Source organism: Oncorhynchus mykiss, chromosome 19 (assembly GCF_057628025.1).
Source record: "Oncorhynchus mykiss isolate SJ-2025 chromosome 19, ASM5762802v1, whole genome shotgun sequence".
NCBI classification, from domain to species: Eukaryota; Metazoa; Chordata; class Actinopteri; order Salmoniformes; family Salmonidae; genus Oncorhynchus; species Oncorhynchus mykiss.
The window spans coordinates 31,994,721-32,019,575 of NC_143040.1; the positions used below are offsets into that span (position 1 = coordinate 31,994,721).

The following is a 24,855-nucleotide window of genomic DNA, read 5'->3' on the forward strand; positions in this document are numbered from 1 at the left end:
CAATGTGGGGTGAATGTATGTAACATAGATAAGGAGACTAACTGGGACTGCGAAGTAGGAATGTAGCAGAAAATGTAAGGATATTTGGTGTGATAAATAGCCTAGTTCCTTACCCCAGTCGTACACACACTGAATAACTTTGGCTTTACTGTGCGTGCATGTATGTCCTTTAACTCCTCTGGGATATGTGGGACGCTAGCGTCCGTTGACATCTAGTGGAAGCCTTAGGAAGTGCAATATGACCCCATAGACACTGTATATTCGATAGGCAGTGACTTGGAAAAACTACAAACCTCAGATTTCCCACTTCCTGGTTGGATTTTGTCTCAGGTTTTTGCCTGCCATATGAGTTCTGTTATACTCCCAGACATAATTCAAACAGTTTTAGAAACTTCAGAGTGTTTTCTATCCGAATCTACTAATTATATGCATATTGTAGCTTTTGGGCCTGAGTAGCAGGCAGTTTACTCTGGGCACTTTTTTATCCAAGCTACTCAATACTGCCCCCCAGTCCCAAAGAAGTTAAGTGCAACGTTAATGTGTGTGTGTGTGCATCGTGTGTATGAATGTTTTTTTTTTTACCTTTGTGTGTATGAGTGTGTTCCCTCTTAGTCACCTGGTGTCCTTATAAACAGTTAATACCAGGTTCCCTGAAATACCGCCAAATAGTTAAGTCAACATGCAACGTCACTGTTATGTTCACTAAACCTGTTGCCACAGACAATAGTGTCTGACTTGCTCCAAGATGGGGCACACCCTTGACATCTAACCTGGATGCCTTTAACCCCTTGCTTGATGTAGAAGTTGCCCTTAAAAACTGATCTTCGATCAGATTACCTGATCCTGTATCAGTGGTAAGGGGGAAACATGTATATTTTTTTACCTATTCTGAATTGTTTGAAAGGTTCATATCACTGTCAGGAAATGCAAGCTCCCTCCAGCCCTGTGAATGTGTTGGGCCCCACAGCGACACACACACACCCCAGTCCCATGCAGTGCTAGTGGGTGATGTCATGGAGATGGCAGGTGTGACCGTGTGATGGCAGTAAAACTTTGAATGCACACCTATTGTATGTAGAATAAGTAATGTTCAAGTTTTACAGATATACATATGGCAGTCACTGAAATGCATGGATATTACAGTACATACAAAAAACAATTCATGACTATGTATACTGAACAAAAATATAAATGCAAAATGCAACAATTTCAACTCATATAAGGAACTCAGTAAATTGAAATGAATTCATTTGTGGATTTTACATGACTGTACAGGGGGACAGCCACAGGCCCACCCACTTGGGAGCCAGGCCCACCCATTTGGAAGCAATGCCCAGCCAATTCTTTTTTCCCCACAAAGGGGATTCATTACAGACAAAAGTACTCCGTTTCATCAGCTGTCCGGGTGGCTGGTCTCAGACGATCACCAGGTGAAGATACCAGATTTGGAGGTCCTGGGCTGGTGTGGTTACACGTGGTCTGCGGTTGTGAGGCCGTTAGGATGTACTGCCAAATTCTCTAAAATGACATTGGCTTATTGTATAGACATGAACATTAAATTATCTGGCAACACCTCTGGTGGACATTCCTGCAGTCAGCATGCTAATTGCACGCTGCCTTAACTTGAGACATCTGTGGCATTGGGTTGTGTGCCAAAACTGCACATTTTATTGTCCCCAGCAGAAGGTTCACCTGTGTAATGATCATGCTGTTTAATCAGCTTCTTGCTATGCACACCTGTTAAGTGGATGGATTATCTTGGCGAAGGAGAACTGCTCACTAACAGGGATGTAAACAAATTTGTGCACAAAATATGAGAGATGAGCTTTTTGTGTACGGAACATTTCTGTGATCTTTTATTTCAGCTCATGAAACATGAGACCAACTTTACATGTTCCGTTTATTTTTTTTCAATATACATTTAGGAGACTCTGAGTTGTTGATTTAGTTTGCGTAGGTTATGGACAACTTTTATATATCTGTCTTGGCCTGTTGGATAGAGAAGAGGGCACTTTGGGTGTACCTTCCTGACACGTGTCCTTGACAGGCAGTGGGTAACCAGTCCCTGAAAGGCACAGTTTCTCTCTTCTCTCATGAAGTGAGGGTAGTGATAATGAAGTCAGAGCATCCATCTATTCAGGATATGCTGTGCTGAGGATGATTCTGCAAGCATACTTCTGGATACGCTCCAGTTGATCAGAGAGGGCTTGAGTTAAGGAGCAATGCGAAGCTGGTGCTGCGTATTCCAGGCAGGGGTGAATGTAGCCTGTGTATATAGCTACCAGGTCAGCCTTTGGCACATTGAACCTTTCTTGTTTCTCTTTCTAACCATGATTGTTACGTATTCGTCCCACTGCAGATTATTTTGTACAATGACTAAGAAGTTTGACTGATTCACAGACTTGCAGGTCTTTACTGTTGATTGTAAAGGTACTTGGAGGGTGCGGGTTTATCACAAGTAGTGTATGCGGCTTGCTCGAGGAGCACTGGTTCCTTTCTCTTTCTCTCCTTTTCACTGTTTGAAGTGCTTCAGTAGGAAGGGGAGGTGTTGAGTCTGTGTGTGCATGTGAGCACAGATGGCAGCTGCTCGGCCTGGCCTCACTCAGTGTGGTGCGTTACTTAACTCTTAGTGCTGCCGTCTGTTGGGTTTCTATCTTTTTAGACTCCTCAAAAGGAGAATGCTCTTAAAGCACAGCTGAAGGCAATAAAATACCTATCTGATAAAAAATGTGGCATCGATATTAGTCAAAACATTTATATAAAGTGTCAAATGTAAATAGGATAATTTTGTTCATAAAGTCAGTCTCATCCAAAACTGAGTTTTGTGAGTTCATGACTTACTTGAGGGTTGTTTTGATTTTGACTGCTCATTTGCCCACTAACACAGGTTACACAGCTGCTGGGATTGCGCTCTATCCAATCTTACCGCAGAACACAGACAGTGAGACAGACCTGCCCATCAGATCTGACTTTGTTAACATAAGATGACAAATTGGTGCAGTATTTCTCAAGTAAAAAAAATACAAACACCTTAGCTAGATGTAAAATTGCTCTATACTAAAACCTCTGCAAAAATGTTAATTACAATTAATTACAGAGTTCTTGATTTATCTTAGATTCAATCTGACAGTTTGAGGAAGAGATACTGGTTTTGTCCCCCATGAGGGGACTAACATCCCCTAACTGCCACATCGAACCACAAGACTGAAATCTCATTTTTTTAAAGGGACAGTCTGGGACATGGAAATGGCAGCATCAAGAGCTGCCAAGGGTTTACATTGAACTGAAGAGGCTGTCTTCTAGAGAGCAGACTTGGCCTAGATTTAAGCTTTTTGTAACTTCATCCATCTTACACTCAAGTTGGATTTTGGAAGGCATTTTTCAGGAAGAATAGGCCATTTGACCAAGTTTAGGTGTTCGCATGATATGCACGCTACATGTGAAACAGAGTTGTGCTAATTGTAACCTTTTTTACATTGCACAATTTCTTTGGATAAATCATGTTGATTGAGCTTTTGGGTTAGTGGGCCACCATGTTGCTTAAAGCCCCAAAGAGTGGCTTGTACTGATGCTAACTCATTTAACTGGTTGAGAGCCATATGTTGCCTGATGTCATAGTTAACCTTTAACCCTTTCCTTCTAGATTTCCTACCATTGCAGTGGGGAGGGAGCAGAGAGCGACGATTCCGAGGGGGAGAACCAGGAGCTTGCACAGATTGACAGAGGTATGTGTCGCTCAAACCAACCCAAGTCGTCTATGGTCTTCATTGTTACATGGATGTGTACAAGATGGTCATTTAACAGATTAAGCTACTTCTAGGTAACACAGTATAGAAGAAGACAATAAGCTTGTTGCTATTTCTGCCTCTTCAACTTTGACCTATACTCTTGGTTGCCCCCCTCAGAGAGGCGGCGGAACGGCGGCCTCACCCCTCTGGCCACCAGCCAACAGCACAACCAGGGTCCCCTCTCCCCGGCATGCCTCTGTCGCCTACGCCTCCTTCTAGACCCAACTCTGGACCACCACTCTTCCGAAGAAGAGCTGGAGCGAATCAGCCGCAGCGTTGGAGATGGCAAGAAGTGGATGCTGCACCATCACCATGTCGAGCACCACAGCAGTGCCTCCAGCGACGAGGAGGTGCGGGACCTGTTCGGCTGTGGTCCGGTGGTGGCAGCCTTGGAGCCTGGGACTTGCCTGGAGGCCTCCCCCAGCCCAGTGCTCTTTAGCTCCAGCCTGCCTCGCAGCCTCAAGCCCCCGCCCCCCATTCGGCTCCAGTTCCAGGTGGTGCAGCCTGCTGCCAGGCCCATTATCTTGACCCACTTTGACCAGTCAGCGGTTCCCTATACGAAGCACAGGCACAGCTACGGGGGAGAGGTTGGGAGGCCGAGTCTGGACCTGGAGAAAATGCAACAGGTTAGTGTTTCTATGCAGTGTCCACAATTCTTAAATAGCAACCGTTTGTATTGCGTTGTTCATTCTCATGGTCATGCTATGCATAGTGCCTTTTGGCTAGTGTAATTTAAATTAAGAATTGTTTTTATATAAAAGTGAAAGGGTTGATATCATCTTAAATTAGCATGTTGTATGGAAAACAGGGAAGGGAGATTGAATGCAGTCTTCACAACAATGTTTGAACTGTTTAAGAACATTGGTGGCCTATATATTTATGGGTAACAGGGTTAATGTGTTATGTTCAGTTTTCCACCACAAAACACCAGACAATTACTAAAAAGAGTAGAACCAGGGCCTCCGGGGTGGCGCAGCGGTCTGCATTGCAGTGTATCGCAGCTGCCCCCGCGACTGAGAGACCCATGAGGGGTGCCAGGGGTAGCCTAGTGATTAGAGCCGAAAGGTTACTCGATCGAATCCCCGAGCTGACAAGGTAAAATTCTGTCGTTCTGCCCCTGAACAATGCACTGTTCTTAGGCCATCATTGTAAATAAGGGTTTGTTCTAAACTGACTTGCCTGGTTAAATAAAATAAAAACGAGGCAGCGCACAATTGGCCCAGCGTCGTCCGGGTCAGGGGAAGGTTTGGCCTGCCGGGATGTCAGTGTCCCATCGCGCTCTAGCGACTTCTGTGGCGGGCCGGGCGCATGCATACTGACACAGTCGCCAGGTTTACAATGTTTCCTCTGGCTGGCATCCGGGTTAAGTGAGCAGTGTGTCAAGAAGCAGTGCGGCTTGGCGGGTCGTTTTCCAGAGGACGCATGGCTCTAGTCCCATCACTGTAACTCCCGTACAAGACTATAACTACCAATTGGGGAGAAAAGGGGTAAAAAGTGATATATGTATGTATATGTGTGTGTGTATGTATGTGTGTGTATATATATATATATATATATATATATATATATATATATATATATATATATATATATATATATATATATATATACAGTGCCTTGCGAAAGTATTCGGCCCCCTTGAACTTTGCAAATCAAAAACTGAAAAATTGGGCGTGCAAAATGATTCAGCCCCTTTTACTTTCAGTGCAGCAAACTCTCTCCAGAAGTTCAGTGAGGATCTCTGAATGATCCAATGTTGACCTAAATGACTAATGATGATAAATACAATCCACCTGTGTGTAATCAAGTCTCCGTATAAATGCACCTGCACTGTGATAGTCTCAGAGGTCCTTTAAAAGCGCAGAGCGCATCATGAAGAACAAGGAACACACCAGGCAGGTCCGAGATACTGTTGTGAAGAAGTTTAAAGCCGGATTTGGATACAAAAAGATTTCCCAAGCTTTAAACATCCCAAGGAGCACTGTGCAAGCGATAATATTGAAATGGAAGGAGTATCAGACCACTGCAAATCTACCAAGACCTGGCCGTAACTCTAAACTTTCAGCTCATACAAGGAGAAGACTGATCAGAGATGCAGCCAAGAGGCCCATGATCACTCTGGATGAACTGCAGAGATCTACAGCTGAGGTGAGAGACTCTGTCCATAGGACAACAATCAGTCGTATATTGCACAAATCTGGCCTTTATGGAAGAGTGGCACGAAGAAAGCCATTTCTTAACGATATCCATAAAAAGTGTTGTTTAAAGTTTGCCACAAGCCACCTGGGAGACACACCAAACATGTGGAAGAAGGTGCTCTGGTCAGATGAAACCAAAATTGAACTTTTTGGCAACAATGCAAAACTTTATGTTTGGCGTAAAATCAACACAGCTGAACACACCATCCCCACTGTCAAACATGGTGGTGGCAGCTTCATGGTTTGGGCCTGCTTTTCTTCAGCAGGGACAGGGAAGATGGTTAAAATTGATGGGAAGATGGATGGAGCCAAATACAGGACCATTCTGGAAGAAAACCTGATGGAGTCTGCAAAAGACCTGAGACTGGGACGGAGATTTGTCTTCCAACAAGACAATGATCCAAAACATAAAGCAAAATCTACGATGGAATGGTTCAAAAATAAACATATCCAGGTGTTAGAATGGCCAAGTCAAAGTCCAGACCTGAATCCAATCGAGAATCTGTGGAAAGAACTGAAAACTGCTGTTCACAAATGCTCTCCATCCAACCTCACTGAGCTCGAGCTGTTTTGCAAGGAGGAATGGGAAAAAATGTCAGTCTCTCGATGTGCAAAACTGATAGAGACATACCCCAAGCGACTTTTACAGCTGTAATCGCAGCAAAAGGTGGCGCTACAAAGTATTAACTTAAGGGGGCTGAATCATTTTTCACGCCCAATTTTTACGTTTTTGATTTGTTAAAAAAGTTTGAAATATCCAATTAAATGTCGTTCCACTTCATGATTGTGTCCCACTTGTTGTTGATTCTTCACAAAAAAATACAGTTTTATATCTTTGTTTGAAGCCTGAAATGTGGCAAAAGTTCGCAAAGTTCAAGGGGGCCGAATACTTTCGCAAGGCACTGTATATATATATACACACACATATACATACACACACACACATATACATACATATATCACTTTTTACCCCTTTATACTACTCAAAAACATAAAGGGAACACTAAAATAACACATCTGAATGAATTAAATATTCTTATTAAATACTTTTTTTCTTTACATAGTTGAATGTGCTGACAACAAAATCACACAAAAATTATCAATGGAAATCAAATTTATCAACCCATGGAGGTCTGGATTTGGAGTCACACTCAAAATTTAAGTGGAAAACCATACTACAGGCTGATCCAACTTTGATGTAATGTCCTTAAAACAAGTCAAAATGAGGCTCAGTAGTGTGTGTGGCCTCCACGTGCCTGTATATGACCTCCCTACAACGCCTGGGCATGCTCCTGATGAAGTGGCGGATGGTGTGTACACACACACAGTTGAAGTCGGAAGTTTACATACACTTAGGTTGGAGTCATTAAAACTAGTTTTTCCAACCACCACAAATTTCTTGTTAACAAACTATAGTTTTGGCAAGTTGGTTAGGACATCTACTTTGAGCATGTCACAAGTCATTTTTCCAACAATTGTCTACAGACCGATTATTTCACTGTATCACAATTCCAGTGGGTCAGAAGTTTACATACACTAAGTTGACTGTGCCTTTTTACACAGCTTTGAATATTCCAGAAAATTATGTCATGGCTTTAGAAGCTTCTGTTAGGCTAATTTACATCATTTGAGTCAATTGAAGGTGTACCTGTGGATGTTTTTCAAGGCCTACCTTCAAACTCAATGCCTCTTTCCTTGACATTATGGGAAAATCGAAAGAAATCAGTCAAGACCTCAGAAAACAAATTATAGACCTCCACAAGTCTGATTCATCCTTGGGAACAATTTCCAAACGCCTGAAGGTACCACGTTCATCTGTACAAACAATAGTACGCAACTATAAACACCATGGGACCACGCAGCAGTCATACCGCTCAGGAAGGAGACGCGTTCTTTGGTGCAAAAAGACACGTTCTTTGGTGCAAAAAGTGCAAATCAATCCCAGAACAACAGCAAAGGATCTTGTGAAGATGCTGGAGGAAACAGGTACAAAAGTATACATACCTACAGTAATACGAGTTCTATATCGACATAACCTGAAAGGAAGAAGCCACTGCTCCAAAACCGCCTTAAAAAAGCCAGACTACGGTCAGAAACTGCACATGGGGACAAAGATTGTACTTTTGGTAGAAATGTCCTCTGGTCTGATGAAACAAAAATAGAACTGTTTGGCCGTAATGACCGTCGTTATGTTTGGAGGAATAAGGAGGAGGCTTGCAAGCCGAAGAACACCATCCCAACCGTGAAGCACAGGGGTGGCAGCATCATGTTGTGGGGGTGCTTTGCTGCAGGAGGGACTGATGCACTTCACAAAATAGATGGCAACATGAAGGAAAATTATGTGGATATATTGAAGCAACATCTCAAGACATCAGTCAGGAAGTTAACGCTTGGTCGCAAATGGGTCTTCCAAATAGATAATGACCCCAAGCATACTTCCAAATTTATGGCAAAATGGCTTAAGGACAACAAAGTCAAGGTATTGGAGTAGCCATCACAAAGTCCTGACCTCAATCCTATAGAAAATTTGTGGGCAGAACTGAAAAAGTGTGTGCGAGCAAGGAGGCCTTCAAACCTGACTCAATTACACCAGTTCTGTCAGGAGGAATGGGCCAAAATTCACCCAACTTATTGTGGGAAGCTTGTGGAAGGCTTCCTGATACGTTTGACCCAAGTTAAACTATTTTAAGGCAGTGTTATCAAATACACTCAATTAGTATGTAAACTTCTGACCCACTTGGAATGTGATGAAAGAAATAAAAGCAGAAAAAATAAGTCTCTCTTCTACTATTCTGACATTTCACATTTTTTAAATAATGTGGTGATCCTAACTGACCTGAAACAGGGACTTTTTACTATAATTAAATGTCAGGAATTGTGAAACTGAGTTTAAATGTTTGTGTATGTAAACTTCCAACTTCAACTGTATATAAAAAGTCGAACCAGCTCACCTGCTTGACTATTAGATGTTCAATGTTTCTTTTAAATAAAAATAAATAATTTTACCATGTTGAAATGGAAGTTCAGTTCATATTACAGGGTTGACCTTACCTGAGGGACTAAATGTAAATTAATCACATTAAGTAAGTACAATTGAGAATATCTTTCCCAAAGCAACAAAATAACTAGAGCTTTAAAATGGTGCAAATCTTGGGGTTAAATCTTCACCGGAAGTTGGACGAACATGTCGTGGGATATTCCAAAAAGGGGGATTTGAGAAAGAAATACAGTTATTGACATGTAAACACACTGCTATTTGAATATTTAACATGGTTTACTTTAGTTGGAGTCAGAGTGTAGGTTATCCAACTGTTAAATTAAGTGCTTTATCAAAACTTACACACAATGTTTGAGGGACATAAAAGGCACTCGTGGAGCAACCCATTTCCCTTTGGAATTTGTATATATTTATTATTTTGGTATGCTAGTTTTCAATGCGAATTGAGGCCTCGAGCAATTAGCCATGCTAACTACAGCTCTCTTTTTACTCCCAAAAAGTTAGGTATAAAACCTATTGTGGATTGCCATCTGTTCCCTGTAGACTACATCCAATCTTATAAAACAAACAGAAAAGTATCATATTTGGATGGACTAACCATTTAAGGTTCATCAAAAGGGCATTCTTTATCTATGTTCTCCAATGATGCCATGTTTCAACTCTTGTTTGGGTATGTAGTCTGTGGACCACACCACAGATCTTCCAAGATGACTAAAGTGTATTGTTTTATATTTTTCTCATCCATATCTGTTATGGGTTCAAGTAAAGCATTACCTAAATTTAACTAATGGGTTTTCACGAAGGACAATTGACCAAGAAAGTTGTGTGAGTATGTTATTTCACTCAAACTGTATTAAGGACACTGAATAACTAGGCTTTACTTTAGGGTAGCCTTGTACCACTAGCCAGACTGTAGACTATGCTTCATTACATTGAGTTTGGGATTAGGTAAAGGGACACAATAGCGTTGCTCTCCTGCACACACACACCCACACAATCCATTGCCCGGCGCTTGCCACCTCGGTGGTCCGGAGAGATGAGGGAGGCACGGACGGCAGATGTCTGCCCTCGTTTCTCACAAAAGCCAGCAAGGCAGAAGGAGAGGATTAAATAAACAACAGAAAACGACAATGACTAATGAGTCACAGAGAAGCTGGTCCAGTGATCGTTAAAATCCAATAGCCACATTGGCACAGACTATGATATTGGAAGTGTGTGTATGCGTCTGTGTGTAGGGGAGGATTTGAGGGGTCCATATGTCCATGGGTGTTTTTGGAACAAGGGAACAGATGAGAGACAGTGGGTAGTGACAGGGGCTAGGGGAAATAAAAGGAAAGGATGAGGTTATGTGTTTCTGTCTGATCGGCATCTGAGTGTGTGTCTGTGTGTGTTTCTACATCTTTATGTGTGTATGTGAGCTCAGTCAAGGGGAATGGGAGATGCTGGAGGGAAAACAATAGGGGGGTCTTCAGAGGTAGCTGCCAGACAATACTCTCCCATTAACCCTTTTCTGGGCAACTCCAAGTGTGTGTCCCTATGGACCCTGGTCAGAAGTAAGTTCTGTATAGGGAATGGGGTGCCATTTGGGATGCGTTCTTGGTGTCTCCAAATTATCAATCTAAATAAATGTCTAGACTTCTCCATCCTTCATATCAAATGTTATCTACCTCTGTTTTGCTTCTTTCATGTCTGAACTGTCTAAAAAGTATTTTCCTGCATCTCAACCTTTCTCTTTTCTTCCTCACAAACTATTTTAGTGGACAGCACTTTCTCTCCATTAAAAGAACCTAGAGTACATTTTGCAACTACAGTGCCTTGCGAAAGTATTCGGCCCCCTTGAACTTTGCGACCTTTTGCCACATTTCAGGCTTCAAACATAAAGATATAAAACTGTATTTTTTTGTGAAGAATCAACAACAAGTGGGACACAATCATGAAGTGGAACGACATTTATTGGATATTTCAAACTTTTTTAACAAATCAAAAACTGAAAAATTGGGCGTGCAAAATTATTCAGCCCCTTTACTTTCAGTGCAGCTAACTCTCTCCAGAAGTTCAGTGAGGATCTCTGAATGATCCAATGTTGACCTAAATGACTAATGATGATAAATACAATCCACCTGTGTGCAATCAAGTCTCCGTATAAATGCACCTGCACTGTGATAGTCTCAGAGGTCCGTTAAAAGCGCAGAGAGCATCATGAAGAACAAGGAACACACCAGGCAGGTGCGAGATACTGTTGTGAAGAAGTTTAAAGCCGGATTTGGATACAAAAAGATTTCCCAAGTTTTAAACATCCCAAGGAGCACTGTGCAAGCGATAATATTGAAATGGAAGGAGTATCAGACCACTGCAAATCTACCAAGACCTGGCCGTCCCTCTAAACTTTCAGCTCATACAAGGAGAAGACTGATCAGAGATGCAGCCAAGAGGCCCATGATCACTCTGGATGAACTGCAGAGATCTACAGCTGAGGTGGGAGACTCTGTCCATAGGACAACAATCAGTCGTATATTGCACAAATCTGGCCTTTATGGAAGAGTGGCAAGAAGAAAGCCATTTCTTAAAGATATCCATAAAAAGTGTTGTTTAAAGTTTGCCACAAGCCACCTGGGAGACACACCAAACATGTGCAAGAAGGTGCTCTGGTCAGATGAAACCAAAATTGAACTTTTTGGCAACAATGCAAAACCTTATGTTTGGCGTAAAAGCAACACAGCTGAACACACCATCCCCACTGTCAAACATGGTGGTGGCAGCTTCATGGTTTGGGCCTGCTTTTCTTCAGCAGGGACAGGGAAGATGGTTAAAATTGATGGGAAGATGGATGGAGCCAAATACAGGACCATTCTGGAAGAAAACCTGATGGAGTCTGCAAAAGACCTGAGACTGGGACGGAGATTTGTCTTCCAACAAGACAATGATCCAAAACATAAAGCAAAATCTACAATGGAATGGTTCAAAAATAAACATATCCAGGTGTTAGAATGGCCAAGTCAAAGTCCAGACCTGAATCCAATCGAGAATCTGTGGAAAGAACTGAAAACTGCTGTTCACAAATGCTCTCCATCCAACCTCACTGAGCTCGAGCTGTTTTGCAAGGAGGAATAGGAAAAAATGTCAGTCTCTCGATGTGCAAAACTGATAGAGACATACCCCAAGCGACTTACAGCTGTAATCGCAGCAAAAGGTGGCGCTACAAAGTATTAACTTAAGGGGGCTGAATAATTTTGCACACCCAATTTTTCAGTTTTTGATTTGTTAAAAAAGTTTGAAATATCCAATAAATGTCGTTCCACTTCATGATTGTGTCCCACTTGTTGTTGATTCTTCACAAAAAAATAAAGTTTTATATCTTTATGTTTGAAGCCTGAAATGTGGCAAAAGGTCGCAAAGTTCAAGGGGGCCGAATACTTTCGCAAGGCACTGTATGTTTCCCGAAATTTGCCACCTCGAGCCCCCCACTCCCACTAGAGCCCCCCACTCCCACTATGCTACAATTCTGTACCAAATCAAGGATATTGTAGTCACTTTGCCGACAGATGGAGTTAAACACTGTTAGCACAACTCTTTAAAGGAAAGTAATAGTATTGCCAGCGCACGGTGCTAGGACATACCATGAATCCAAACACCTCAACAACGACTAATAGTAGTAGCACCTTTGCAATAGGCTGCTAAAATAAAAGGAGAAGCAAGTGAATAAAATCAGCATACAACATAAGTGTGACATAATGTACAGTCATTTACCTGACAACGTAAAAATATGTCGTTCTGCGCCTGAACAAGGCAGTTAACCCACTGTTCCTAGGCCGTCATTGTAAATAAGAATTTGTTTTTAAAACTTGTTTGGGGATAGGGGGCAGTATTTTCACTTTGGATGAATTGCGTGCCCATAGTGAACTGCATCCTACTCTGTCCTAGATTGCTAATATATGCATATTATTATTACTATTGGATAGAAAACACTCTGAAGTTTCTAAAACTGTTTGAATTATGTCTGTGAGTATAACAGAACTCATAGGGCAGGCAATCTTCCAAACAAGAAGTGAAATTCTGAATGTGGGTCAAATTTGACGTCATCGCCCCTTCCTTTCCCAACAAGAGATGGATCTGGTAGCACTTCCTACGCCTTCCACTAGATGTCCTCATTCAGTAGAACGTGGAATGTAGCTTCTGGTGTGAACTTTGACCGAATGGGAGGGGAAATAGTCACGGTCTTGGCAGAATGCAATTTCCCTGTGGCGCATTTCTCTGTGGGTGCCACCGTCGTTCCATTTGGCTGCAGATGAAAACGTATGATCCGGTTGGAACGTTATTGGATATATATGAAAATAACATCCTGAAGATTGATTCTCTACTTAGTTTGACCAGTTTATTCGACCTGGAATATATATTTTTGAAGTTTTCGTGCGAGTTGTCCTGGACCAGCGTCAGCTTTTGGGCACTTGAGCTGAAAGTGCTAGCAAATGCAGCTAATTGGACATTATGGAACAAAACAACGATTTATTGTGAAACTAGGACTCCTTGCACTGCATTCTGATGAAAGATCATCAAAGGTAAGGGAATATTTATGATGTAATTTCGTATTTCTGTTGACTCCAACATGGCAGAGAAATTTTCGTAACGTTTTTAAAAAATCTGACACAGCGGTTGCATTAAGAACCAGTGTATCTTTAATTATATGTAGAACATGTATCTTTAGTCAAAGTTTATGATGAGTATTTCTGTTATCTGGCGTAGCTTTCTATAATTCCTCCGGATATTTTGGAGGCATTTCTGATCATGGCGTCAATGTAAACCGAGATTTGTGGATATAAATATGCATATTATCGAACAAAACATAAATGTATTGTATAACATGTCATATGTGTGTCATCTGATGAAGATTTTCAAAAGGTTAGTGATTCATTTTATCTCTAATCCTGCTTTTGTGACTCTATCTTTGGCTGGGAAAAATGGCTGTGTTTTTCCTTTGGTGGTGGTCTAAAAAAATATATGATGTGTTTTCGCTGTAAAACACTTTTAAAAATCAGACATGATGGGTAGATGAACAAGATGTTTATCTTTCATTTGCTGTATTGGACTTGTTAATGTGTGAAAGTTAAATATTTCTAAAGAATATTTTTGAATTCCCTGCGCCACCTTTTCAGCTGAATGGGGGGGTGGAGTTCCCCTCGGGGATCGGCTTGCCATAACTTAACTGACTTGCATAGTTAAAGGTTAAATTAAAAAAAATCTTTGTAATATTCTTAAACGGGTCAAAAGGGTCACACGGCTGTTTATCTCTACTACTAATCCACCGTGCTCACGGTAATCCGAACCCAATTGCTCAGATGTGGCACGACCCATTGTCTGTAGAACGATTGTCAAAGCAAACTGTTTGTGGCAGATGTCTTTTTTACCTGGCTGGTCACAAATTATTGGTCTGTCAGATATGCATTAAGTTCATAACTGTGCGCCTCGAGAAAAATATCAGAATTTCCTTTATGGTCCTCAAATGACAGAGATGCATATACGGTTTCAGGGATGATACAGAGCACATTTAAGAGCTATTAATCACCAAACTTTCAACTACTAAACACACTGTACAAACGTTGTTGGGCATGTGAGGTCCATACAGTACCTTGCAAAAGTATTCATCCCCCTTGGCGTTTTTCCTATTTTTTGCATTACAACCTGTAATTTAAATAGATTTTTATTTGGATTTCATGTAATGGACATACACAAAATAGTCCAAATTGATGAAGTGAAATGAAAAAAATAACGTGTGCACATGTATTCACCCACTTGGCTATGAAGCCCCTAAATAAGATCTGGTGCAACCAATTACCTTCAGAAGTCACATAATTAGTTACATTGCACACAGGTGGACTTTATTGAAGTGTCACATGATCTCAGTGTATATATACACCTGTTTCAAAAGGCCCCAGAGTCTGTAACACCACTAAGCAAAAGGCACCACCAAGCAAGCAGCACCATGAAGACCAAGGAGCTCTCCAAACAGGTCAGGGACAAAGTTGTGGAGAAGTACAGATCAGGGTTGGGTTATAAATAAATATCCAAAATGTTGAACATCCCACGGAGCACCATTAAATCCATTATTTAAAAATTGAAAGATTATGGCACCACAACAAACCTGCCAAGAGAGGGCCGCCCACCAAAACTCACGGACCAGGCAAGGAGGGTATTAATCAGAGAGGCAACAAAGAGATCAAAGATAATCCTGAAGGAGCTGCAAAGCTCCACAGCGGAGGTTGGAGTATCTGTCCATAGGACCACTTTAAGCCGAACACTCCACAGAGCTGGGCTTTACAGAAGAGTGGCCATACAAAAGCCATTGCTTAAAAAAAATAAGCAAACACATTTGGTGTGCTCCAAAAGGCATGTGAGAGACTCCCCAAACATATGGAAGAAGGTACTCTGGTCAGATGAGACAAATGTTTGCTTTTTGGCCATCAAGGAAAATGTCTGGCACAAACCCAACACCTCATCACCCCGAAAATACCATCTCCACAGTGAAGCATGGTGGTGGCGGCATCATGCTGTGGGATGTTTTTCATCAGCAGCGACTGGGAAACTGGTCAGAATTTAAGAAATGATGGATGGTGCTAAATACAGGGAAGTTCTTGAGTTTGTCTTCCAGAGATTTGAGACTGGGACGGAGGATTATCTTCCAGCAGGACAATGACCCTAAGCATACTACTAAAGCAACACTCGAGTGGTGTAAGGGAAAACATTTAAATGTCTTGGAATGGCCTAGTCAGAGCCCAGACCTCAATCCAATTGAGAACCTGCGGTATGACAAAGATTGCTGTACACCAGCGGGACCCATCCGATTTGAAGGAGCTGGAGCAGTTTTGCCTTGAAGAATGGGCAAAAATCAGAGTGGCTAGATGTGCCAAGCTTATAGAGACATACCCCAAGAGACTTGCAGCTGTAATTGCTGCAAAAGGTGGCTCTACAAAGTATTGACTTTGGGGGTGTTGAATAGTTATGCACGCTCAAGTTCTGTTTTTTTGTCTTATTTATTGTTTATATAAAAAAATAAAAAATGAATAAAAAAATAAAAAAAATAAAAAAATATGTTGCAGTGGTAGGCATGTTTAAATGAAATGATACAACCCCCCCCCCCCCCCCCCCCCCCAAAAAAAAAAAAAAAATGTAATTCCAGTTGAAAGGCAACAAAATAGGAAAAATGCAAGCCACTGTACCAAATCTCCCTCCCTCCACAACAGCAGGAGACTTGCGTTTACATTCTAACTTGGACTGGGAAGTAGTCTTTGACAGGATATTATAAGCTTTTATAAGCTGCCTTGTTTGGTTTAGCAGCAGCTGCACTTCCGTCACTTTCTTGATTTAATAATTCTTAATTGACTCACAGTGGTCAGTTGCTGTGACATCATCAAATGGATTTACCTCTAATTGTCAATGAAACCCATTGGCTGCTCTCGACAGAATACAGTGGCTTGCGAAAGTATTCACCCCCTTGGCATTTTTCCTACTTGGAAAAACGGCTGTGGGGGTGAATACTTTTGCAAGGCACTGTAAACTGCCCTCGAAGTATGCAGTTTAAGCTGCATTCTTTGTATGAAATGGGGTATACAAATCAATTAATTATTTATTGTAATTATTATTCAGGTGTGTTTTGAAATGTTTCAGTAAGACATGGGACAGAATGCTGAGGGATAAAGTTGGTTTAAAGAGGGATGTTTGCTGATAATTGTTTCTCATTTCTTCCCCTCAGAAAATGCTCCTTAAAAAGAACTGTGGTGGGAAAACACGGGCCATAAAGATTCAGGTGAGTTTAGATGAATCTTCTGGTCCCCACAAGGATAGGAAAATTTGGGCTCCCGAGTGGCACAGTGGTCTAAGGCAGTGCATCGCCGTGCTAGAGGCGTCATTACAGACTCTGGTTCAATTCCAGGCTGTATAACAATCGGCCATGATTGGGAGTCCCATAAGGGCTAGTGCACAATTGGTCGTTGTAAATAAGAATTTGTTCTTATTTTTTGTTAAATATAGGATATAAAAAATTCAAACACAAACACACGGAGTCCTTATCCTTTCAAACCAAGCGATAATACCCAGTCAAGCTGGCCGTGTCCATTAAAGTCGCGATAAGACTGAGGGATCATACAGCCCCGTGAACAAGTCTGTCTCGCTACACTGTTGATGCCCCTCCAAATGCATGCTGGGATAGAATCTGACACCAGTGTCATGTAAAAAATACTCCATGTGAAGGCTTATTATTGTGAACATTTTTACACTTATGATTGCCTGTGATTGTGACATGAAAGTGTGAAAAAGCTCATGGCTTGAGAATTCTCACTGGTCAATTGCTTCTGCTTCATCTTGTTGCTTAGGTGGATAACATCAGTGCCTGATTGAAATTGACACTTAACTTGAATAAATAAGAAATTATCACTTTTTAAATATATTATTGATTATTTTGCTATTCTGTCGGGGCTGGCTAGCTAGCTAGCGTCGGGTAACTTTAGCAACTGGTCAGAATGGTGCGAGTTTATGCGTTAGCATAGCGATTTAGCCACAAACCTGTTACCTAGTTGTGAAAACTGTGTAGATGGCTGAGCTCGTAGCAGTGCCACTGCACTTGTGCGGATCGCTCTCCTCTCACCCACATCTCCACTACAGTCACTTTGATTTGACATTGTTCAAATATGTTATTTTGATAACCAAATGTATTGATCTAGCCAGTTGCCATTCTGTCCATAATATTATATACCAGCTCGCTGTTTGCATGACCACAACTAGCCCTGACGTTCCTTATGCAGTCAAGAGTATGTGACCGCAACCCACCGTCTTTCAGACTTAACAATAGTCTACCATGGTTGCCTCTGCTGGAGCAATCCTTGAATGGAAAGTAAATACAAATAAAAACATTTGTGGTAAAGCCAAGTAATCATCTATCAACCATTGAGGTATATAGCTTGCTATGGATCAACACTACGATGATTGCCATGGTAGTACAATTTCACCAAAATCATCTGTTAAAGTCCTCTCATTTTATGTTACAAATGACCTTTACTGGCGTAATGTGGAACTGAAGACTCAACTTTGTTGTTTTTTCCAGGTTTGTCTCGATAATGCCATGGAGAAAACAAGACCTTCCTTGGTGTCCTTTGTTAGTCCATGGCCTTATGCTTAATTAGTAGGTTGATTTTATTTCAGGTTATAAGGAACACATTACAGGCTATCTGGAAGAAAACTATTCATCCTGGCAGGTATCAGACCAAAAGCAAAAATGTACATGAACATTTCCCATGTCTCATAATGATCTGCTGTCTAATAGCTGTTATTGATGACACTAGATAAGTCAAAGATGAAGTGTATTCTTGCTGCCTAGGCAAAAAAAACTGTCTAGCTATAACAACAGCCCACCCCAATACAATGTGTCATGCTTTTACTGTTACACTTACCCACTGGACCAGCTTAATGTTAGGTTAATGACAGCAAACAACAACACTGAAATATGTGACCGTTTTTTATTTAAAGGGTGGTGGGGGAGGAAGAGAATACATTCCCCAATTTAACACAAAACAATAACAACAAAGCCAAAAGACATGAATAATACAATTCAAAAGTTTTTTTTAAATTTACATCTGCTTTCCTTATGTCTTCAAACAAATTATTAAATCCCTCTGCTCATACTAAGACATATTAGTCAGGCTTGAAGCCATGACTTCCAAGAAATGTGTAAAACTCCAACTTAGTATTGCTTGTGAAGAATATCAGGAAAAACTAACATAATCAGTTTTTAAACCTAGATATTACTAATACAAGCAAGAGGTAGAATGTGGTGAGACCATGTGGTGAACAAAAAACTGAAAATGCGATCGTAAAGGAGGCAAAAGTATGATGAAAGTAATGACACAGTGAGGATGAATGAAGTGAATGACCAGGGATGCAGCAAGGACACTTAACGCCCAGGAGAGGCAGAGCGGTTGGGCACAGGATCAGGCTGCTCCTCCGAATGGACTGTGGGGTGGTCTGAGAAGAGGACAAGACCTAACGCTGCCAGAGCTTGTGCACGCTAGGACAAACAACGATGCAAACAGTGAGTGGTATTCTAACACAATTACGTTTAAACACAACTAATGAAAGTAAATTGTAGGGATGGGATCAGGGCAACATTGGAAATTATGGAAAATATTCCCTTTTTAGGGATAAGTCCATTTCAGCTATGTATTTACCCTACAATTTAGTGGGCTTCCACTGTATCTAAGATACGACTAATTAAATTGGCTATTATCATGAGGTATGAAATCATGTCAGCTGTATTGAAAGTACTGAAACTTGTCTGCCACACCTGATTGAAAAGAGCGGGGCAAATGTCAGCTCGCCACACCTTTGCCAGCGTCCCTGGCTTCCACACTATTTTGCTATCTACAGTGGTGCTGCCGTGTCAACAACCCCATTTTAGTTTTTGGCCTGGCACTACACAGCTGACACAAATTATCAACTTATTATGGTTAGAACGTTGGGCCAGTAACCGAAAGGTTGCTGGATCGAATCCCAGAGCTAACAAGGTAAAAGAAATCTGTCGTTCTGCCCCTGAGAAAGGCAGTTAACCCACTGTTCCCCGGAAGACGTGAATGACGATTATGGCGGCCCCCCGCACCTCTTGGATTCAGAGGGGTTGGGTTAATTGCAGAAGACTCATTCAGTTGTACAACTGACTAGTTTTCCCCTTTTCCCATTATCAAGCTTTGATGATTTCAAACAGGTGTGCAGCGCTAAATTAAAAACAAATGTGCACCCCTTTGGGTCCCCAGGAACAGGGTTAAGAAACACTGATCTAAATATTCTTGACAGGTTCTACAGATGGGTGTTTACCTTCTGGGTATCTCTGCCTGTCGCACCTCCAACTTATGTCAGCTACAGGATAAACAAAAAAAATGGGTAGAGTTTAAGACATGCAACTTTTTCATGAGACATGCTACATGTATAATGGCAATATGAAGAACAATAGGTTTGGCAGTGCTGACAAAGATTGGGGCAGAGCGATTCCCCTTGCTGCCCTAAAAGCAAGGAACAGGGATTTGAATTTCATGCACACTGCCGATGGGAGCCAGCGAAGGGAGTTTTACACAGTTGGCTAGGGGTTGTTGTTATCTGTGACAGAGCCTTGGAGCAGGCAGCCTTTCCAGGCAGGAAGAGCAGCTTCTCTTGTCAATGTTGAGCTTGACGTGGTAGGCTAACATCCAATCTGCTAGACATACAAAGTTGGTTGTCTTATTATCTGGAGGGAGGACAGAGAGACACAATAAGGGTAACTCAGTGTAACTTAGTGTGATTGGTAGAGTCTCAACACTTATGTCCAAATCGCTTCCTACCCCTCCCCTTGGCCCTAACCATTTGTTTCTGTAGCTCTGTAAGGTGTGAGATCCATAATTGCAGTGCTTATAGCCTACCTGCCAAGACCCTACAGATCTGCAAACATCGAGGGGATAGGACCAAGGGGGAGAGAGTGATTTAGGACTGGTGGAGGGAGCATTTTAGGAATGGCTTTACATTGACACAGTACCTAGCTGCTAGTTGGTAGATGCAACGATGATATTTAGCTGACCAGCAATCCTGCCTTGTGTAGGGTTTCTGGAGGTGTATTAGCTGGCTATAAACCTAAAAAGTGTCTTCATTTTAGGAAATCTCCCACTGACAACTATGACTAGCTAGGATCATTATATTAGCATAGCTAACATTTAATTAATGAAATAAGCATTACTAGCAAGCTAGGTGAAAGTTGTTTATACTTTGTCTGAAAAAGAGCTTTACATTTGTTCATTTAGCTAAACAAGCAAGATACAACTGCACACCTGAGAACAAGCCAAATCAACCAGCTGACAACTTATTACGCTAGCTCGCTAATTCAAGAGGGAGGGAGGGTGAGACGAGACATCCAAACTAGCGCAGCCATCTACACAGGAGTGTTCACAACAAGCTAACAGGCTTGCAGCAATCGCAATGTTAACACACAAATGGCTAAATCTCGCCATTCCACCCAGTTGCTAAAGTTACCCGACAAGTGTCGGTGTAATTTTGTTATAAGTGTGAAAAAGATCACAGTCAATCATAATCATTGATTGTGAGCTATTTCACGCTGTGAGCTTTTTTAAATGTTAACCGGCACTGGTTTCTATGACCCTCTGCTACAGCCACTATGTCTACTCTAACAAGAAAGCAGAAACTCTATATTAAACAGCAAGCAATTATCCTTTCATCACAGCTTAAAACTTACAATTGACTTCCCTTTAGGTCCGAAATTACTATATACTGTCATCACTGGGCATTGTTTATTTCTGAACCAAGGGTTTATTTAAGGCAAGTGACACTAGTTAAAGGATATTAAATTGCAATGGCTCAGCGAAGATGCAAGCTACATACACTAGCACTAAAAATTATCTCAGTGCTGAGACTACTCTAGGGTGTTTTTGGAGCGCCATGTGTCACCAGCAGGGTAAGTGTGTGTGGGCCACGGGTTGTGTAAGTGGTGGGGGGAGGCAGGCTAGGCAGCTCGAGTTGAGTCAATGGCACATGGGCATTTTGGCACAAACCAGCACAGTCCAGAAGGATGCATAGAGTGTGGCGGGAAAGTGACTGGATTCTCTGTGGGGATTGCAAACACACGTTTATGACACACCATTAGTGTCAGCACAGACACACTCGGGTTACAATTTTGCACTCATAGGCTAACCCTTTCTATGTGGTTGAACGCTACTTTTGCTGTGTCTAAGCTCTGACTGAAATAAATAATTGAAGCTCATCTTTCAAAGTGGTAGAAGAAGAGGAGAGATGGAGGAGTGTCTGTGGTTACCCTGTGGTGTATCACCAGGGATGAGGTCACTTTCCATTCACCTTCCATTCATGATCTCCTCCTCTCATTGTTGTTTTTGTTGTTAATGATGACTCTTGGTAATGGTTATTTTCCAGACACAGCATTTTCTAGTACAGTATAGATCTTTGGAGCGATTTTGGGGATGCACGATGCTTTCTTTCTCTCTCCACCTCTTGTTACTTATGTTCTTCCTCTTCACCACTCTCTCTCACCCTCCCTCCTCCCCGTGCTCGCACTCCTTGCTACTCTCCCCTTTAACTCCCCCTGCACGTCTCTTCTCCCTTTCTCCCTGCCTCTGTCTTTCTCTCTTGCTCTTTCGCCCTCCTTTTTTCTCCATTAACCTAATTCTCTCTCTCTTTCCTGGCATGGAACCAGGAGAGACACTAGATTTCAGGATGCTGTGTATCCCTGGAAATAATAAGAATTAATGTAAACAAAACATGTCTTGTCCCAAAAAAAGTGGTCTCTTGGCAAAACTTACCCCAGGTATGGGGTCAGTATAGGGACAGGGTAATTTGAGCAGTCTTGAGATAACTGGGTGATGGTAGGTAAAAGGTTTTGTTCGTGGCAGAGGAGGCTGGTGGGAGGAACCATTACAACGAGCCCGTTCTATAGCTCCTGCCACCAGTCTCCTCTGATTCATGGAATGGGGGTGTGGTATATTGTATATCTTAAATGTATTCCTTCACGCAGATATAGATCTCTGTTGAGACGTACCCTTCATTTCTTGACCAGTTGTCTGGGACAGGGATATGCCAATTCATAGCAGCCTCAAATGCAGAGATGTTGCCTAAGTCCATGAAACTGGTTCGTGTGATTCTTAATATGTTTAGCAAGCTCAGACTCCATGTCATCAGAGCCTCTCTTTTGCACAGGTACAGTGCATTCGGAAAGTATTCAGACCCCTTGACTTTTTTCCACATTTTGTTACGTTTACAGCCTTATTCTAAAATGAGGGGAAAAAATTATTTCATGCAATCTACACACAATACCACATTAAGTGAAAATGGGTTAAGATTTTTTATTTACTATTACATTTTTTTTTTTAAGTATTCAGACCCCTTACTATGAGACTCGAAATTAAGCTCAGGTGCATCCTGTTTCGATTGATTGTCCTTGATGTTTCTGCAACTTGATTGGAGTCCACCTGTGGTAAATTCAATTGATTGCCATGATTTGAAAGGCACACACACCTGTCTATATAAGGTCCCACAGTTGACCGTTCAAGTCAGAGCAAAAACCAAGACATGAGGTCGAAGGAATTGTCTGTAGAACTCCGTGACAGGATTGTGTCCATTCACAGATCTGAGGAAGAGTACCAAAAATATTCTGCCGCATTGAAGGTCCCCAAGAACATAGTGGCCTCCAAAGAAGTTTAGAACCACCAAGACTCTTCCTAGAGCTGGCAGCCCGGCCAAACTGAGCAATCGGGGGAGGAAGGCCGGTGAGGTGACCAAGAACCTGATGGTCACTCTGACCGAGCCAGAGTTCTTCTGTGGAGATGGGAGAACCTTCCAAAAGGACTACCATCTCTGCAGCACCCCACCAATCAAGCCTTTATGATAGTGGCCAGACGGAAGCCACTCCTCAGTAAAAAGCACATGACAGCCCGCTTGGAGTTTGCCAAAAGGCAACTAAAGACTCTCAGACCATGAGAAACAAGATTGTCTGGTTTGATGAAACCAAGATTGATCTCTTTGGCCTGAATGCCAAACATCACGTCTGGAGGAAACCTGGCACCATCCCTACGGTGAAGCATGGTGTTGGCAGCATCATGCAGTGGGGATGTTTTTGAGCTGCAGGGACTGGGAGACTAGTCAGGATCGAGGGAAAGATGAACCAGAGATGCTTGATGAAAATCTGCTCAGGACCTCAGACTGGGGCGATGGTTCACTTTCTCTGGAGAAACCTGAAAATAGCTGTGCAGCAACATTGCCCATCCAACCTGAGAGAGCTTGAGAGGATCTGCAGAGAAGAATGGGAGAAACTCCCCAAATACAGGTGTGCCAAGCTTGAAGCGTCATACCCAAGAAGACTCGAGACTGTTTTCGCTGCCAAAGGTACTTCAACAGTCCTGAATAAAGGGTCTAAAAACCTGTTTTTGCTTTGTCATTATGGGGTATTGTGTGTAGATTGTTTTTGTCCATTTTAGAATGAGACTACAACATATCAAAATGTGGAAAAAGTCCAGGGGTCAGAATACTTTCCGGATGCACTGTACATGTTCATTTTCTTTTTTGTCAATGTACCTCGTCAGTATCATTTTTTCATCCCTTGCTGCTGCTCAAATGGACTCTCAAGAACCTCAAGGGGAGCTAGACCCATGATTGTTTTACGTTTCAATAAGCCAGCAGCATACCACCCTGCATACCACTGCTGGCTTGCTTCTGATACTAAGCAGGGTTGGTTCTGGTCAGTTCCTGGATAGGAGACCAGATGCTGCTGGAAGTGGTGTTGGAGGGCCAGTAGGAGGCACTCTTTCCTCTGGTCTAAAAAAATATATATATCCCATTGCCCCAGGGCAGTGATTGGGGACACTGCCCTGTGTAGGGTGCCATCTTTTGGATGGGATGTTAAACGAGTGTCCTGACTCTCTGAGGTCATTAAAGATCCCGTGGCACTTATCGTAAGAGTAACCCCGGTGTCCTGGCTAAATACCCAATCTGGCCCTCAAACCATCAGTCACCTAATAATCCCCAGTTTACAATTGCCTAATTTAATCCCCCTCCTCTCCCCTGTAACTATTCCCCAGGATGTTGCTGCAAATGAGAACGTGTTGTCAGTCTACTTACCTGCTAAAATAACGGATAAATAAAATAAAATACGGGGCATGATGTAACAATTGTCTGTAACATAAAAATCTTGAGTTCAAATGCATGAGCTATTGCAAAAATACTATGCATATTATCACAAAAACTGATTTATGTAATCATTTGTATTGGGTATGGTGGCCATTGGCTCAACTTACCCCAAGGCAAACAATTTGACTATTAGCCGACACAACTACAACGATGCACT

The 24,855-nt window shown here is 42.0% G+C and overlaps 1 protein-coding gene across 4 annotated transcripts in view; it reads left to right on the forward strand.

The window, feature by feature from the left end:
- Nucleotides 1–24,855, forward strand: part of LOC110497479 (uncharacterized) — a 46,212-nt gene that overhangs the window by 18,088 nt on the left and 3,269 nt on the right. For 2 of the 4 annotated variants that reach the window (XR_016488891.1, XR_005037681.2), the window contains 4 exons: nt 3,644–3,725; nt 3,906–4,414; nt 16,729–16,782; nt 18,076–19,059. Coding sequence is in view for 2 of the 4 variants with exons in the window: in XM_036954469.2 (XP_036810364.1) it covers nt 3,644–3,725; nt 3,906–4,414; nt 16,729–16,782 (645 nt within the window). In the remaining 2 variants the exon portion in view is untranslated. The remainder of the gene's footprint in view (nt 1–3,643; nt 3,726–3,905; nt 4,415–16,728; nt 16,783–18,075; nt 19,060–24,855) is intronic. The other 2 variants (XM_036954469.2, XM_036954468.2) reach the window with 1 other exon arrangement.